This window comes from Neodiprion virginianus, chromosome 7, assembly GCF_021901495.1.
Source record: "Neodiprion virginianus isolate iyNeoVirg1 chromosome 7, iyNeoVirg1.1, whole genome shotgun sequence".
Taxonomy (NCBI): Eukaryota; Metazoa; Arthropoda; class Insecta; order Hymenoptera; family Diprionidae; genus Neodiprion; species Neodiprion virginianus.
Genome location: NC_060883.1, coordinates 20201066 through 20216266, shown reverse-complemented (window position 1 = coordinate 20216266; position 15201 = coordinate 20201066). Strand labels below are relative to the sequence as shown.

General features: G+C 43.2%; 4 protein-coding genes across 8 annotated transcripts; all 4 read left to right on the top strand.

Annotated features, from left to right (window-relative positions):
• Nucleotides 1–471: 471 nt before the first annotated feature.
• LOC124308994 (otolith matrix protein OMM-64-like) lies at nt 472–4156 on the top strand. The gene is made up of 6 exons (XM_046772203.1): nt 472–683; nt 1470–1575; nt 1703–1885; nt 1990–2079; nt 2433–2601; nt 2679–4156. The coding sequence occupies exons 2-6, from the start codon at nt 1500–1502 to the stop codon at nt 3913–3915; spliced, it is 1755 nt and encodes a 584-aa protein (XP_046628159.1). The 5' UTR covers nt 472–683; nt 1470–1499; the 3' UTR covers nt 3916–4156.
• A 222-nt stretch (nt 4157–4378) lies between these two features.
• LOC124309003 (uncharacterized) lies at nt 4379–5634 on the top strand. Its single transcript, XM_046772220.1, has 3 exons — nt 4379–4592; nt 4775–5059; nt 5153–5634. The coding sequence occupies exons 1-3, from the start codon at nt 4511–4513 to the stop codon at nt 5521–5523; spliced, it is 738 nt and encodes a 245-aa protein (XP_046628176.1). The 5' UTR covers nt 4379–4510; the 3' UTR covers nt 5524–5634.
• A 223-nt stretch (nt 5635–5857) lies between these two features.
• LOC124309004 (uncharacterized) lies at nt 5858–9172 on the top strand. The gene is made up of 3 exons (XM_046772221.1): nt 5858–7373; nt 7918–8066; nt 8973–9172. The coding sequence occupies exons 1-3, from the start codon at nt 7013–7015 to the stop codon at nt 9168–9170; spliced, it is 708 nt and encodes a 235-aa protein (XP_046628177.1). The 5' UTR covers nt 5858–7012; the 3' UTR covers nt 9171–9172.
• Nucleotides 9173–9634: 462 nt separating this feature from the next.
• LOC124308996 (uncharacterized) lies at nt 9635–15195 on the top strand. Of its 5 annotated transcripts, none has more exons than XM_046772206.1 (7): nt 11731–12039; nt 12123–12257; nt 12399–12485; nt 12552–12642; nt 13369–13640; nt 13671–13917; nt 14528–15195. In XM_046772206.1, the coding sequence occupies exons 1-7, from the start codon at nt 11943–11945 to the stop codon at nt 15105–15107; spliced, it is 1509 nt and encodes a 502-aa protein (XP_046628162.1). In that variant the 5' UTR covers nt 11731–11942; the 3' UTR covers nt 15108–15195. The 5 variants fall into 5 exon arrangements, with proteins under 5 accessions (XP_046628164.1, XP_046628165.1, XP_046628162.1 ...); XM_046772207.1 differs by having other exon boundaries at nt 13369–13655; nt 13686–13917; XM_046772208.1 differs by lacking the exon at nt 11731–12039 and adding an exon at nt 9635–9702 and having other exon boundaries at nt 13369–13917.
• Nucleotides 15196–15201: the final 6 nt, after the last annotated feature.

Here is a 15201-nt window from a genome sequence, read left to right as displayed (position 1 = left end):
CGATATAGCTTTTACCTTTCTCGGTCGACGATTGTACCTAAAATTTCATAGTTTTTGACTTGTACTCCTAGAGAAGCGGGAATCTTTTTATCCAGTATTCGAAGAAGCCGAATCATTGTGATCAGTGAAATAAACAAAGTTCCGAGTTCCGTACATTGCAGTACATGTGTACGTATAAGAAAAGAAAAAATGTGCAAAATTTTTCAAAAATTCATCAAGTGTGAAAGAATTATGTGCACGCACGAACGGATTGATAAGAGCGATTCAAGGTGTAGAAAATGCGTCCTCACGTAGCGATTACGTGTGTAAGGACAAAAGTTCCGATCGGCGCGTCTTAAACGGCGGGCGATTAAAAGTCCGGCTTGAGCGTGATAAACGAATACGAATGGAAGGCGTCCTACCTTCCGCACTGCGGAAGTGGGGGCAAACCGGATGACCGACTTAAAGAAGACACTGGGGGGAGTTAAGCGGAATCTTCAGTTAGGCATTGGCCTCCGTAAGATTAAGAGTTGAAAAATACACCACCGAACGAGTTGCTCACTCACTCGCACAGGATCTCGAGGAGTAGGGTTGATTTTATCTCTCCTGCACGGGCGGTGGCACAAACGAAAGGAATTTTTACATTCGACACGTTTTTCTTTCTACAAACACGCGCCACTTTTTCTTCACATCATACGAGAGAGGTAAGTGAAACCTGCTCAATTTAACGTATACTCCTTCGCCCGTGCACGTTACGCTTTTTACCCTGGCCCGCCTTCGGTCCCAAAATTTCACCCATCGTCCCGAAAGCACGCGCGTGAACTGTGTTTTTCTTTTCTTTTTTTTTTTTCTTCGTTTTTGTCTCATTAATTCGCCGAGTCTGCACGGCATCAACGATCCTGGATCTATTTCGAACAAGCAGAATTTGAAAACGCGTTGAAAAGCAGCATCGAAACGTCGGTTTCCAACGACGACGTCTGCGGAACGGTTTAACGTGGGCAGATATGCGTCGAGGATCGTTGGTTCGTGACATCGATGCCGAGGCGTGCAGCCCAGTTATCCAAGTCTGGTATCCGCACGTTCGGTTCTCTTTCCATTCGGTGCACTTCGGTCCTTATAGCGAATCGTTTCGTTTACGGTACATCGTTGACACAAGTCTGTGCCGAGTGGTACCGAGCACAGGTACCTACATGGAGAATATTTTTCTGACGTCTAACAAAGTCGACTTTGACCGTGACCGCGGCGCGCTTTGGATATGTAGGCCATTCGGTCACGCCCGAAGGACCGTGTCTCGCGACGGTATAAGGATATTTTTACGAGGTGACATTGTGCCTGGACTGACGGGGGGTTGTCAGGCCGACGGTGCAACCTACGATTCGTTAGACATTTGACCCGAAAGTATAATGCGATTGCAAAATGCATCGAGGACGATGGATTGAACGAAAATGTAGAACCAATTCGAGACACCTTTCCTCTTTTACTGGTTACAGAACATTCGTCCGATACACTTCAGCGTCACCATGCGATTATCCACGGTGTTTGAGCTCCTGCTCATATTTCTACTGGTAGCTTTCGCAGCCTACGCAAGAGTCATAGGTGGGTAAAAATGGAGTGCTAATTTCACAAGGAGCTAGATGATGTTCACTTTTATCAGTGGCATCTATGCTTGACTGCCGAATCGAGGTTCGAGTTCATTTACCTTGTTCTTCACGACCGTAAACAGATCGGGATGAGGTGACGAGTCTGCACAGAGTGATCAGAGCCACGAAGCAGAGCAACGTTGGAGTCTCGACGATATCGTTGAAGCAGGCCACGGACAATGTGAACAAGTACTGCACATGCAACGACAACATTTGCAACTGTTGCCGGAACTTCGACGTCCCGTTCCTGCAGCTGAAGGGAGCAGGTAGGTCAACAGTTCGTGGGAATTGACGTGGTCTGAACTAGGCGCTGATCGTTATCTGGAACACGTAGCGATATGACGGATTGTGAACTCTTTTTTTCGCGCAGGATGTGCTTCCGTCCAGTACTTGAAGGGCGACAACATGGCGCTGCAGCTGAGCTTTGGAGATAATATCTTGACCAGCACGGTGGTTAACGGTGAGTTGATATTCGGGGGATTACGTTTCACCGATTTCCGGGATCGGAAGAGTGGGGCTTTGTTTTCGTTGATTGAGCGTCAAGAGGATGCTGCGATCGGGACACTCCAACTTTCTCCCCATGAATTTCTGACTCACCCGCGTCTCGCGTTTGTTTGCTCGGACTGACGCACGTTTGTGAAAACGAGATCTGGGAGGAATTCTTGGAACAACGATTTCTACATCCTCTTCCAATTTCTTCGACACTTTCCTCTTTCCAATTATCGCGTTACATCCGCGAACGATTTATCACGCAGTAATGGCAAATCATTGCGGTACCCTTTTAACCGGTTACCTGCTCGAAATCTCTTTCAGGAAAAAATCCCAAGCCTGTATGCGTGCCGCTGCCGGGAGGCTTTTCCAAATTCTGCGGGAGAATCTATTCCATCCAACGAGAAGCGACGGATCACTTCAAGGCCTGTCTTGGTCTGGAATTGGAGTCCTCGAAGCAAGTGGAAGCCAGTCTACGAGTGAGCTGCTTTAGGTTAGTGGAAGGAGCAACAAGCTTCGACGAAGAACTGCTCCGTCAGTCAGTGATCAATCATCTCTTTCACTTTTCAGGTTCGGTCCTGACGGTTTGAAACTCCGCCCAGCGGAGCCACTTCCGATAGTCGAGGCCGACTCAAGTTCCGACGACGACGACGACGAGGACGACATATTCGGGCTTGGATCCGACGATGACGACGACGAAGACGACGATGATGACGACGACGAGGAGGACGATGATGACGATGACGACGCGCCGACCGGAAACGCGGTTCCATCGTCCTCCGCCGACGACGACGACGAAGACGACGATGTTTTCGGACTGGGATCCTTCTTCGACATATTCGGCGACGACGACACTCCGAAAAAGCCCAAGGTTACCACTCCGTCCCCTCTACCGGTTTCGATTCCGCTTCTTACCAAGCCGATCAGCGAAGCTCCGGCAGTCACTGCGGTCGAGCCTGTCGCTCCCGGAAATGACATTCCCGTGGAAAGTGGTTCGGTCGAACCACCCAAGCCCGTCGAGGAAGAGGTCCCAGCTTCGAATGCCGCCGAAGAAGTTACCGACCAGGGTGTCGGAGCCATCGCTGATCCGGTCGCAGAGTCAGAGACGGCCGTTAACGCTGTCGACGACTTGGTACCGTTGGGATCGGTGATACAGAACAACGTTGTCCAGCCAGCTGATTCGCCGGTTGAAGAGGGTGTTCAGCTGCCGGAATTGGATACGGGTACCGGAAGCGACAAGGTGAAGGTAACCGTAAAGAAGCCGGCGGTGACGTCCAGCACTATAAACGCGATCCAAACGGATGTTAAGAAGCCAGTCGCGACGGTGGCTTCGAAGCCTGAAAAGCCCGAGGTTGTTCAAGGTGAGTCGGATGAATCGGAGGAAGAGGAATCCGAAGAAGATGACGAAGACGAGGACGAGGACGACGTCCTCGAGGCTGATGACCTTGACGAGGATGACGACGAGAAGGAGGAGAGCGTTGAGGACGAGAGTGAGAAGGAGGAGGACGAAGATGAGGATGAGAAGAAGCCCGAGGATGTCGAGATCGAAAGCGACGAGGAGAGCATCATCGACGACGACGATGACGACGAGGATGAGGCTGCGCTCCTAACGGCACTGTCGAGCGACGAGAAGGACGAGAAGGTCAAGAAGGACCAGGTCAAGGTTGACAAGATTTCCACCAACGAGGCCGAGGATCCCGAAGCCGACGACGCTGACTACGGATTTGGACTGGCCGAGATGCTGGCGAGGAAACGAAACCAGAAGCACGCGAGACCAGGTCGGCAGAGCAGAATCATGAGACTTTAGGAGGCCAAAACGGATCAAGTTGGAATCGAAATGTCAATTAATCGGACGGCCCAAGGAGCTTAGCCATATTTAGCGTTTAGCTCAGCGTAGTGTGTTAGCCTTAAATTATTATCTCAATCAACTAATCCCTGATATATTTATAATGTACATTTGTAACCACTATTTATTCACGATCACTGACTGTATATTTATGTGCTATTTATTGTCCGCCCGTACGAGCGTTAGTTTGTTAAAATAAACGGTACCGATGAAACCAAATCGTAATCGAGGTCCCTCTTGTTAGCGGTAAAATATAAACTTATTCCGCGAGGTTGACACCGTCGGCGAAGAGCTATTCTCAAACAAGGTGCGCAGCTTGTACGTGAGGTTATTGAAACGCGATAATTAGCGACTTTCTTTGGCAAACGTGAGAGGCCTGTTTAATGGCATTGCCGGTCGTAAAAATTCATCGTCCGACATACCCAGAGCCGGTCAGACCACTGGGGCGCGGTTTAATCCGATCATTTGCTAACGGTTGCTCGGTGGGTAAGGTTGTGGACCTCGGATTTGGAAGCTTATTCGCAATACCCAAGTGCAAGATCAAGTGTTAGACGACATGGCAGCCATCGTAGCGATTCTCGTTCTCCTCGCCATCGGCGTCTGCGAATCAGCGATAATCAACACCAATCAGTTGAAAGGTAATCAACACCACAATCACGACCACGGTGTGCTTTTCTACCTGCGCCAAGTGCAACGTGGCTCTGCGGCTTCAGTGGCATCGGGGAAGTAGAAAGTCGGTGGCCTTGACCTTGGTACCCGGGGTTCAAGGCCCGCTGGACTCTTTTTCTACGACCGCAACATGAATTCTCTCCGCTTACAGTGTTCGAGGTGTTGTACAAGGGCGTCTACTACAACCCGGATACGAAGCAGCCTCTAAAGTTTGAGATAGAGGATGCCAGTCGACTCCCTAACACCAGAATCGGTTTTCGCGGAATGCCTTGTAACTGCGAAGGGTATTCGTGCGGCTGCTGTGCCGGGATCAACATTACGAGATTGGGGCTGGACCAGAAGGCTTGCACCAACTTGACCTACGACCCTTACGACTTCGCGATCAAGATGCAGGTCACAATGAACAACATGACCATCTACACTAACCAGTTATCCGGTGAGTCGAATTACACAGAGTGAATTATCACTTCGGCAGACAAGCTTTTCCGGCCCTGTACACAACTTGACCTTGAGTTGCCCTTGCTTTCAGCCAAAAACCCGCCCCCGGTTTGCTTCGCGCTTCCGTACATACCGGAGCAGTTGCTCCAGATGTGCGCCAGATTTCACAACATTCACATGCCCAGTCCGGATAGTTTTCACTGCTGCATGGACCTTCAGGCGAAGGTCGCACAGACACCGATCATGGTTCTCCACTTCGACTGCATGCGGATCACAAGTCAGGGTATCACTTGGATAAAACCTGATCAAATCGACAGCTCGGACGATGGCACGTCAGGAATTGCTGGGTCGGAAGTATACGACGAGGTGAACTTCGAGACCGACGATTTACAGACGGCCACCGTTCTCACCACGACGCTCAGTCCCGAGGACGAGCTCTTAATAGGCCAGCTGAAACTGTGATTCGCGTACAACTGTATAATTCTTTACCTAATAATCCACCGATCTAATCGTGTAATCGCTATTTATTCGTAATATGTGCGTAGCTACGATTGCAGGAAAATTTGTGCTTCGTAGAAAAAAAAAAAAAAAAAAAATCAATTCGTAAACGCATTTTGTAAAAAAGTTTCTTATGGGAACGCGGTATTTTATTGTCAATACCGAAGTTAACGAAGTAATTGATTCGAAATTGCTAAAAAAAATTTATATTGCATAGAAAATATATACTTATGGATACGAAATCTCGATTTTAATTTTGTCAATTTAATGAAACGTTACGTTTTCCATGGTATTATCAAAATATTGAACACGCTCCGGTAGATTAAACTAAATCGCTTCGAACAGTTCACGAAATCTATTCGGTGGATAAGGATTAGTAAAATTGACGAAATCGTGAGAGCTACTAATTGATTAACGCTATCAAATAACACTTTACGTCGTTAATTTGTAAGAATTTTTGTCGAAGTGGCAAAATACTTTGCGTAACGCGTTAAAAATCCTTTCTCGCAAGAGAAGTAAGATTAGCAATTATTGGCAGGTGTTTCGGGCATCCGTCCGGTATAATCAGCAGAACAAAATCATTCGTGATCCAACATCGTTGAATCGACCTGTCAATTCGCAACGGCATATTTCTTAGTCATTGTTGGATGTGGCGCTCAATTCATGCAGCATAAATTAGAATAAAACGATAATTTTATCAGTCACAACGATTAAACAATAATTTTCTAATCCTTACGAAATGATTTCACTTTGCAGAACTGATTTCGCAATCGGAACAAAATCTGTGGGATTCCGATGCGAAACCTTTTCTCAGACGTTACTGAAGCATTTTGTTTCCTGCGCTTTAGAAAATCAACCAAACTTTTTGGTTGTGTGTAAATAATGTTTGGAAGGGTGTATAACGACCCTGAAATTTCGTTGCCAGTACCAAATTGTGGTCATTAAGATAAAAATTTTTTCCGAGTACACGAAGACGCATCCATCATTCATTGAAACCTTAAATTTCCTCACGTATCTAACACACGACAGTATCCAATTATACAACAGGTTTAAAAAATATTCTCAACCGAGTTGACGAGCCGATTTATCGCCCTCGAGAGAATCCACGCAACGTATCTCCGGCACGCGATCCTTTTCGAAAACCACCGCGTTGAATCCCCGTAGTTTGATGCACCGACAAAAAAAGCAAATGAAAGCGTTTGAAACCGGGCCTAAATTTCTCTTTGATCGGGGTCATCCCCGCACGGGTGTTGGGCCCAACCGGTGGTCACGTGCAACTCGTTTTCCACTCGGAGCCGGGAGCTTCGAAGGAGTCGCTTCGTGACATAAGTCGTAGGAGCTGCAGTCCTTCGAGAGACGAGATCCAAGTCGAGCGCGAGGTGCGTTCCGTTCTCCACGTTCTCCACGCCCAAGAACAAGTCCATCGATAGAGTGTACAAAACGTTTTATAAGAATGCGCGGCATTGACCTTTTCGTCCTCACCGCGACGCTGGTCCTGCTGCAGGACGAGAAGATCCTCGCGGAGGAATCCAAGGCCACCGAACGACTGGGCAACGAGTCAAAACCGTCCCTGTCGAAGCAAACCGCAGTCGCAGTTCCGGTCGAAACGTCGACCGCTGCTCAGGCCCAGGTCACAGCCACTAGAGAGGGGCCTTGCCACTGCGCCAACGGGGTCTGCGGGTGTTGTTCGAGGATCCTTCTGAGCACTTTTCGCCAGAAGGCCTGCGTCAACGTCACTTACGAACCGGACGACTTCCGGTTCACCGCTAACGTCCTGATGAACGACAGGGTCCTCTACACAAGAAGCGTTTCCGGTAATTAATTGATGCAGGGCTTAGTTCAGAAATATCGATCGTCATTCCCGACGAACTCAAAGTCGACTCATAGCCAACGGCATTTTTGCTGGTAATAAATTAAATCGAGTAATCTTAGACTGCGGATGAAAAAACGCTACTTTTCGCAAGCCAATTCTTGACCACACGTCATTAACCAAACACTCTCGAATCTTCCGCCAGGTTGTCAATTTATACTCAACAAGTGTTATACGAGTTTTCATCATTTTTTCCGATCTTTCTGCAAATATCGAATGACATTTTTCATTCATTCACATTACGCCGGTTTTTTAATCAGTTAACGATATTCGATGTCTCGATAAGTGTGCTACCTGGGTCACCAACTGCGAGGAACTCATTCATCGGTACCACGTTTCGTACCGCCAAGACTCACTTTCGTTTTGCAACCATTAACCGTTTATTCGGTGGTAACGGTAAAATGCGAGAGTGGTCAGAAATTTTTAGCTAGCTTGTATGGTACAATATTAATACAAGGTAGCGGTAACTGATCGGTTTGTTTGGGCAGGCAAAAATCCGCGACCCTTTTGCGTTCCGGTTCCTCGGATTCCGATCATCAGGGCCTGCGTCAGATTCTACAACATATACTTCCAGGGTCGAAATGTCCACGCCTGCGTAAACATGGAGGGAAAGTTTCAGGACACGACTCTCTTCAAGGTCCGTATACACATACGACTCTTCTTTTGTTTATATTTTTTCGCACGTTATCCGAACTGGGTCACGCGATATAACTGCGGTTCGTTCTTTAACTTTTTTCTTAACCACCACTCGGAAAATTTTTGACAAATCGTGAGAGAAAAAAATTGTTGTAAAACCTTGAGGGAGTAGGAAAATATTTAGAAGTCACTGGCAATTGTTCTAATATTTTTTATTTAATTTTATGTATACACCTAACGGACTTTTGTATATTATATTAGTTTAATTGTTTCGTATCGTGGTCCAATTAATCATTGTTCATAAAAATCGCTACCAAAAACAAAATATGGACGTTAAGGTAACGCGATACTCTTATTTCCAGTAGGAAAAACTGTTATCCAAATTTCTTCGAGACGATTAATCTTTCGGATAAAAGACGAGAACAGCCAACTGCTGAATTGTTAGGCGCGGTTTGCTGTTGATTGGTGAACGATTAATTGCACCACGATCCGAAAAAAAATAAACTAATATACATATATATATATAGGTTCGTACGATGTAGACATAAAAATAAATAAAAAATATTAGAACAATCGGTAGCGATCTCTAAATATTTTTCTACCTTCTCCGGGTTTTGAGACAATTTTTTTTCCAATAATTGTCACAAATTTTTCGAGTTCTCACTTGAAAGAATTAAAAAATGTTTAAAAATGAACCACCCCAGGGCTGGTCTAGCAACTGACGCGATTTCGCATCAGATAACACCGCGGTTTTATCTCCGGGGATTAGTTTTAACGCCGCCTTATCGTCGCTTATATGATCCAAGTAAATAGCGACTAGCGTTGCCTGAAATACTTGAAAAATATATTTTTTTTAACAAACATCCATCCACTGGTATCGTTTTTATAACGAATATAAATTTTACAGGTTGGTCTGGATTGCCTGAGACTCGGATCAAAAGGCGTTGCTGTGGTAAAACCTGAAGACGGCGGAGGATTGGGCCTGGAATTCTTGCCCGAAGACAACGACGATGATGACGAGGAAAAGGACGAGTACGAGGGAGACGACGCGGGGGATAACGACGACGATGACGAAGACGATGACGATGATTTATTCGACTACTGAAATTCAATGGACAATTCACTGATTCACTCTCATTAATCCCATCGTACGATAATAATCGATATTATTTATAACATTGTATATTTATTACGCAGACGAGTCTACAAAGACTGTATCTATAATATTTCTATTTTTTTTTTTTCTTAATATATAAATAATAATGATAATAACAATAATAACAGTAGTAATAATAAGATCGTGGCATCATTCGTAGCTCATAAAAGTATAAATCATCGTTACCGCAGCGATCCCATATACATATATATATATATATATATATATATACTGTTTCGAAAATCACAGATACTCGATCTCGAAGGCGAGTTCCGATATAAATTCCCTTACTATGAGCTGGCGCCAAGCCTTACGTAGTAGATTCTTGATCTTGATCCAGGCCGGATCGATGTGGGTGATGATGGCGTGATGGTCGATGTTCTTAAGTCGGTAGAAGATCATGATTTTCACTGATTATGTTCTTTACAACAACCGCAAGCTCCGTGAACGAAGAAAATCGAACCGGTTAATAACAAACGCGGTTAGTTGGCGAGTGTTACACGATGACGATCAATCTTGACCCGCGATCGCTGAGGCAAGGATTTTACCCAGACTCAAGTCGAATGTGCAGAGAATAAATTCTTATCGGTTGAATTTACTAAATTATACATATACTTGTGATTGTGTTTGATGTGTAAATTTTGAAACGTAAGTTAATGTACTTCACGTTACTTCGCATACATTTATATATACTTATATATATTATTTTATATATATATATATATATATAATATGTCTAAGCCGCTGCGATATTCTGTACGATTGCATCGGCGGTTCGATCGCGTGTGACACGTTCGTTCTATCTTTGAAAAATAAAAAGACTAAATGATAAAAAAAAAAAAAAAAAAAAAAAATGATGTACACACATCCCATCGGGAACGTTATCTCGTAATCGGCACTTGACTTATTTAGATAAAACTATACCAATCTCGGTGCCTTTATCTCTGCTGTTCGATCTACGCTCCCCGTGACTTTTCACCAAACGATCATCAATACACGTTTTCCAATAATCCGCACCGCTATGTCAAAATTTTACCCTTTCCCCCCTAACACCGTGTTACCTATCTCGATATGCTTTTACCATAATATCTGACGGTTTATGTTGCGATCATTATACCGTACTCGAGAGTGTGATTGTTGTCAGTGTTTAGGAGTTCTTGTAGCTCGCACTTTTTGGATTATCGATTTGTCTATTCCGTGTCGTCCCGGAATATATATAGAGAGTAATCGACCGACGCAAGCGCGTCCCGATCAGCGTCGATATTCTCAAAATAAGCTGCATCTCTAACGTCGTTGCAATCGTTGAGGTGACCGGATACATCGGAGACCGAAGCAATAAAAAAAAAAAAAAAAAAAAAAAAAAAACGTCGATCTCCTTTTTCTAATTTCTTTCTAGTTGTAATTCTATTGCATTTGTGCTATCACTTTTTTTTTTTAATACATTAATTTACATATATTCAAGTATATATGCAAATTATTTCAATATTTATAACATTCAAAACGGCGTCCATAGCAGCTGGTTGAACGCAAAAGTCCCTTTTCGGGTTAATTAAATCATGAAACTAGAACTTGAGTCAAACACATTTTTCATTGTCGAAAACATGAAGAAACAAAATTAAAAAAAAAAGCAACAATTCCTTAATTTTTTTCTACAGTCGTTCGAATTAAAAAAAAAAAATAAAAAATGAATAAAATTATGAAAAATCTGGAAGACTGAATTCCAAGATAAATTATAACTAACGCGTATGCTGTCCAAAATTTTAATGTAAATCGGTCAAATAATCATCGAATTATCATGTCCACCGTTTTGAAGGGCGTCATTTTTAATATTGTATGATAAAAAAAAAAATTCCATTCATAAAAAAAAAGAAAGCGACAGCATAAATGCGATAGAACTGTAACGAGAAAAAAAAAAAGAAAATAAAAATTCATTTTGCGACACGCGGTGTCCAATTACCGTATCATTTTTATTGTTCGAATCCCATCAGTAACCGATACATAACATCTGCCTTATTATCTCGACCAGGAAGCTTTCGATTTTGTTGTTACAACCGAACCAAAACGTACATACATACATATACATACTGTATGTATAACATCGGATTCGCTCCACTCCACGTCCCTGTGCTAGAAAATGCAGAGGAGAACCGGTGATTGTTGCAAAAAAAAACAAAAAAAAAACAGAATCGGTATTGATATAAATAAGAAGAAAAAAGAAAAAAAAAAAAAAAAAAAATACTCACACCTTGACAATACGATGGATATAATTAATCGGACTGTGTATACGCTTCGCTAATTGCCATGGTAAAAATATGCAGGCACTCTGTGTGCCGATTTTACTGTTAACCGTACGTATACATATTATAATAGCTATACGTATTTACATGTTGCGTTGTTGTTACACGGATGTGCGCCTAGTTTTCACCGGGATTATGAAATAACACAAACGCACCGTGTAAATCGCTGTACGTAGCGTAATTTCAAACTAATTCTTTTTCCCCTGGATAATTGCATCCTGTTCGGGTCACAGCGCTTACCGGTATTATTATTCAAAGCTTACAATTGGCCACAGAGTTACGGGTCTTTTATGCGATATTCGTCACTCGGTTTTCCCATATTCGCGATGAAACATCCACGAGTCGTTTGAATAATACTTCGATACAACCGATTGATTATTTGTCAATTGCTCGGGGTTATTTATTGATAGCGATTAATAGAATAATGAAGAGTTGGCTTCCCCTCAATCTTTACTTTATCGTTATCCTAGTGTCCGTGGGTAGGTTCGCGGAAATCGAGCCGATCGACGCTGTGATGGAAAGTGCGCGATTTTATTTCTTCAATCTTGATTGTTTCCTTGTCGATTTATCGCGATTTTTTTACCCAATGTCGAATTCATTCCAGGATCGTATTTGTCGCTGGGGTTTCTTCTCCATCGAACCGTTTCGGTCACTCAAAAAAGTTGCTCCTGCTCTACGACATCTTCTTGCTCGTGTTGCCAAAGCGTAACGATCCTGCTTCGAGGAGTTGCAAAAAATCGTGAGTTATTTTTTACGTAGGTTTGCACGCAGTCGGGAGGCCGAAAGACAAACGATTTTTCAAAGATTTTTCATCCAGAGACATATCAATTTATTGATATGATAATTTTTATGCATATTGGGGTAATATTTAACTGTCCAGTCTGCGTCAACTTCGCCTACCAGCAAACTGGACTGAGCATGAACATCACTCTGGGCTCGAACACCATTCGTCACGTCTCTGTAATAGGTAATAAAAAGCCGGCAATTAACTATTCCAAGCCACGTTAATCATCGAGTTGTTAATTTTGCGCAGATTACAGAGCGTTCAAAGTATGCACTTCAATACCAGACTGTCGCTATTCGTTCGCCTGCGTCGACGTTATGGAAGTTTCCCTGTTTCCAAGGTATTTAAGAATCGGGAAAATTTTCATTGGGACGCCGCCCAAATATGTTGAAAATCGTAAAGAAAAAAAAAAAAATAAAATTAGTGTAAAGTTTTAATCCTCCACGTCAATTCGAACACGTGCCTCTAACGATGAGCTCCGAAAGTTTTTAATGTAAATTAATACATGTAGTTTTTATAAACAGTTATTTCGTTTTGTATTGCTTTGGTATAAATTGAGGGAACGATTTGAAACTTGGCATAGTTGTTGCTTACAATGATAGGAACAAATCTTAAAAATTTCAAAATCTTATCACAATTTTGTGATATATTTCTTTTTACATATATAAGCTTAATAGCATCATTTTTATTAGGCTTATATATGTAAGGGAATAATGGTTATAAAATTTTGAAATTTTCAGGCTTTGTTCTTATTATTACAAGCGCGAACTCTGCCAAGTTTCAAATCGGTCCCTTAATTTATACCATTCTCATGCAAAACGAAATAACGTATTTTTAATTTATAACCGTCAGAGCTCAGAGGCATGTGTTCCAGTTCACGTACGTGCTTTAAACTTTACATAGATTTTTTAAAAATAATTTTCAACACGTCCAGGAGCCGTCTGAATGAAATGTTTCCGAGCCCCAAATAAGGACCACCCTAAATAACGTACAATCAATTCGGCCGAAAGAGAATAAACAGCTCAGATTGGAAAAACAAACCGATTCCCGTCATACCATCTTTCAGATCAATAACGATATGCGCTCAACTCGACGTAATGTCGAAGGCTGAGAACTGGGTGATTAATTACAACTGCATCAGTCTCTCGACCATTTTACCAAACCAATCGTCAAATGCGAGCGTCGGAACCATGGGACCACCGAACACCACCAACACTGTACTGAATGGTTCGACCGGGATGCAACCAGGAGGTGGTCAAATGCCACCTTCCCAAACCGGAACCAATCCATCAAATTCCGGTCAGATGCCACCACCCAATGGTTCTCCTCCTCAAATGGGTCAAATGCCGGAAGGTCAAATGCCACCAGGTCAAATGCCGGGAGGTCAAATGCCACCAGGTCAAATGCCGGGAGGTCAAATGCCACCAGGTCAAATGCCGGGAGGTCAGATGCCTCCGGGTCAAATGCAAAGGATGGCGAACGGTCGGGGTCCAATGCTTCTCTCAAGATGGATGCGGGAAGTGAAAGAACCCGGAGATTCGACGAGGATGAACATCCGACGCTATTCGGCAGGGAAGTCGAGAAAAGGGGTGAAAATACCGAACGGACTACACAGGTCTGTAAAAAAAAATATTTTATTTCAACCGCATGGGATGTTTTTGGTAAATATAAAGTTATCGAGTGTGCCGAATCCAAAAATCACTTCCATTTTCCTCCCTCACGTACGGTATTTTTGCAAAGTACAAACTGCTTGCATAAAAAAAAACATACGAATAACGAAACAACCACTATTTCGTTACAACGAATGAACTAAACAATACATCTTATAAAATTAAACAAACGAATTTCTTCGTGAAATCTACTTTAACATTCCGTGTTCATTCTTTTTCCCTATGAAAACTTTTCTTCTTCTCTTTGATGCTTCTCCGAAAACGTTTCCGCTTTCCATTTTCTCTTTCCCACTTTGTATTTATTCTTGAGTCTCACTCTGATACGTATTAAATGAAAGTAATATATCACTTTTGCATAGAATTTTTACACTCAAGAATAGTATACCAGATTTCGAGTTAAACGGGAGTTTCGCTCCAAATGAAACTCCAGACGACAAGTTGAAGAAAAAAACCTGACGTGATGGAATTTTTTGATTATTCTTTCCGATTTCGACCAGTAAAAATCTCTAACAAACGGTATGAAAAAAAAACAACTGTGCAGTTTTTTGGTTGCAGACCTATGTTACTTTTCGACAATCTGTGGCGTCGCTCGACTCGGAGTCTGAAAAAGCCGGGTAATGCGGCAGCAAAAATGCAGGTGATACTCAGAGGCAGGAATAACGGTTTGCCGAGGATGAGAACGAGGAAGAGCGGCGGACATTTTGGTGCCACCGGAATCGTGAACGGAGAAACGATTTCGATACCGATGTCAGAGCCGGGATCGGGAAACTCGATGAAATTCGACGTAACGCCGTCCAACAACGTGATATCGGCCCAGGAATCGATGATCCCGGTTTTGCCACCGGGTGTCTTCGTCCTACAGAATACGCCGTTCATCCAGCAGGACGAACCGATCGAGTCGGACTTCTCCGGGCATTACGACAACAGGACGAGCAGCTTTCCCAACAGAATTCCTCCCGGGTTTGGAATCGTTTCCAGAATCGGACCCGAAGAAAATAACCAGGGATGGATCGTCGACAGAAGCGTCGAGGAGCTCGAGACTCCCGGACCTCGGAGTTACCTCGATGCTAACAGCAAAATCGTTGAATTACCCGTAAACGATAACTCGGATGGAAAAATAATATTTCCCGAATGATTGCAGTTTTTAATTTACTATTATACCCTTGTTTTCTATATTTAAAAAACATTTATACATACATACGTTTAATTAATTTATGTACATTTGTCAC

Coding starts and splice junctions, on each gene's coding strand:
- LOC124308994 (XM_046772203.1), top strand. CDS start 1,500: ATGCGATTATCCACGGTGTTTGAGCTCCTGCTCATATTTCTACTGGTA. Junction 1,576..1,702: donor AGCCTACGCAAGAGTCATAG/GTGGGTAAAAAT, acceptor GACCGTAAACAG/ATCGGGATGAGGTGACGAGT. Junction 2,602..2,678: donor CTACGAGTGAGCTGCTTTAG/GTTAGTGGAAGG, acceptor TTCACTTTTCAG/GTTCGGTCCTGACGGTTTGA.
- LOC124309003 (XM_046772220.1), top strand. CDS start 4,511: ATGGCAGCCATCGTAGCGATTCTCGTTCTCCTCGCCATCGGCGTCTGC. Junction 4,593..4,774: donor CAACACCAATCAGTTGAAAG/GTAATCAACACC, acceptor CTCCGCTTACAG/TGTTCGAGGTGTTGTACAAG. Junction 5,060..5,152: donor CTACACTAACCAGTTATCCG/GTGAGTCGAATT, acceptor CCTTGCTTTCAG/CCAAAAACCCGCCCCCGGTT.
- LOC124309004 (XM_046772221.1), top strand. CDS start 7,013: ATGCGCGGCATTGACCTTTTCGTCCTCACCGCGACGCTGGTCCTGCTG. Junction 7,374..7,917: donor CTACACAAGAAGCGTTTCCG/GTAATTAATTGA, acceptor TTGTTTGGGCAG/GCAAAAATCCGCGACCCTTT. Junction 8,067..8,972: donor AGGACACGACTCTCTTCAAG/GTCCGTATACAC, acceptor TAAATTTTACAG/GTTGGTCTGGATTGCCTGAG.
- LOC124308996 (XM_046772205.1), top strand. CDS start 11,943: ATGAAGAGTTGGCTTCCCCTCAATCTTTACTTTATCGTTATCCTAGTG. Junction 12,040..12,122: donor GATCGACGCTGTGATGGAAA/GTGCGCGATTTT, acceptor AATTCATTCCAG/GATCGTATTTGTCGCTGGGG. Junction 12,486..12,551: donor TCGTCACGTCTCTGTAATAG/GTAATAAAAAGC, acceptor AATTTTGCGCAG/ATTACAGAGCGTTCAAAGTA.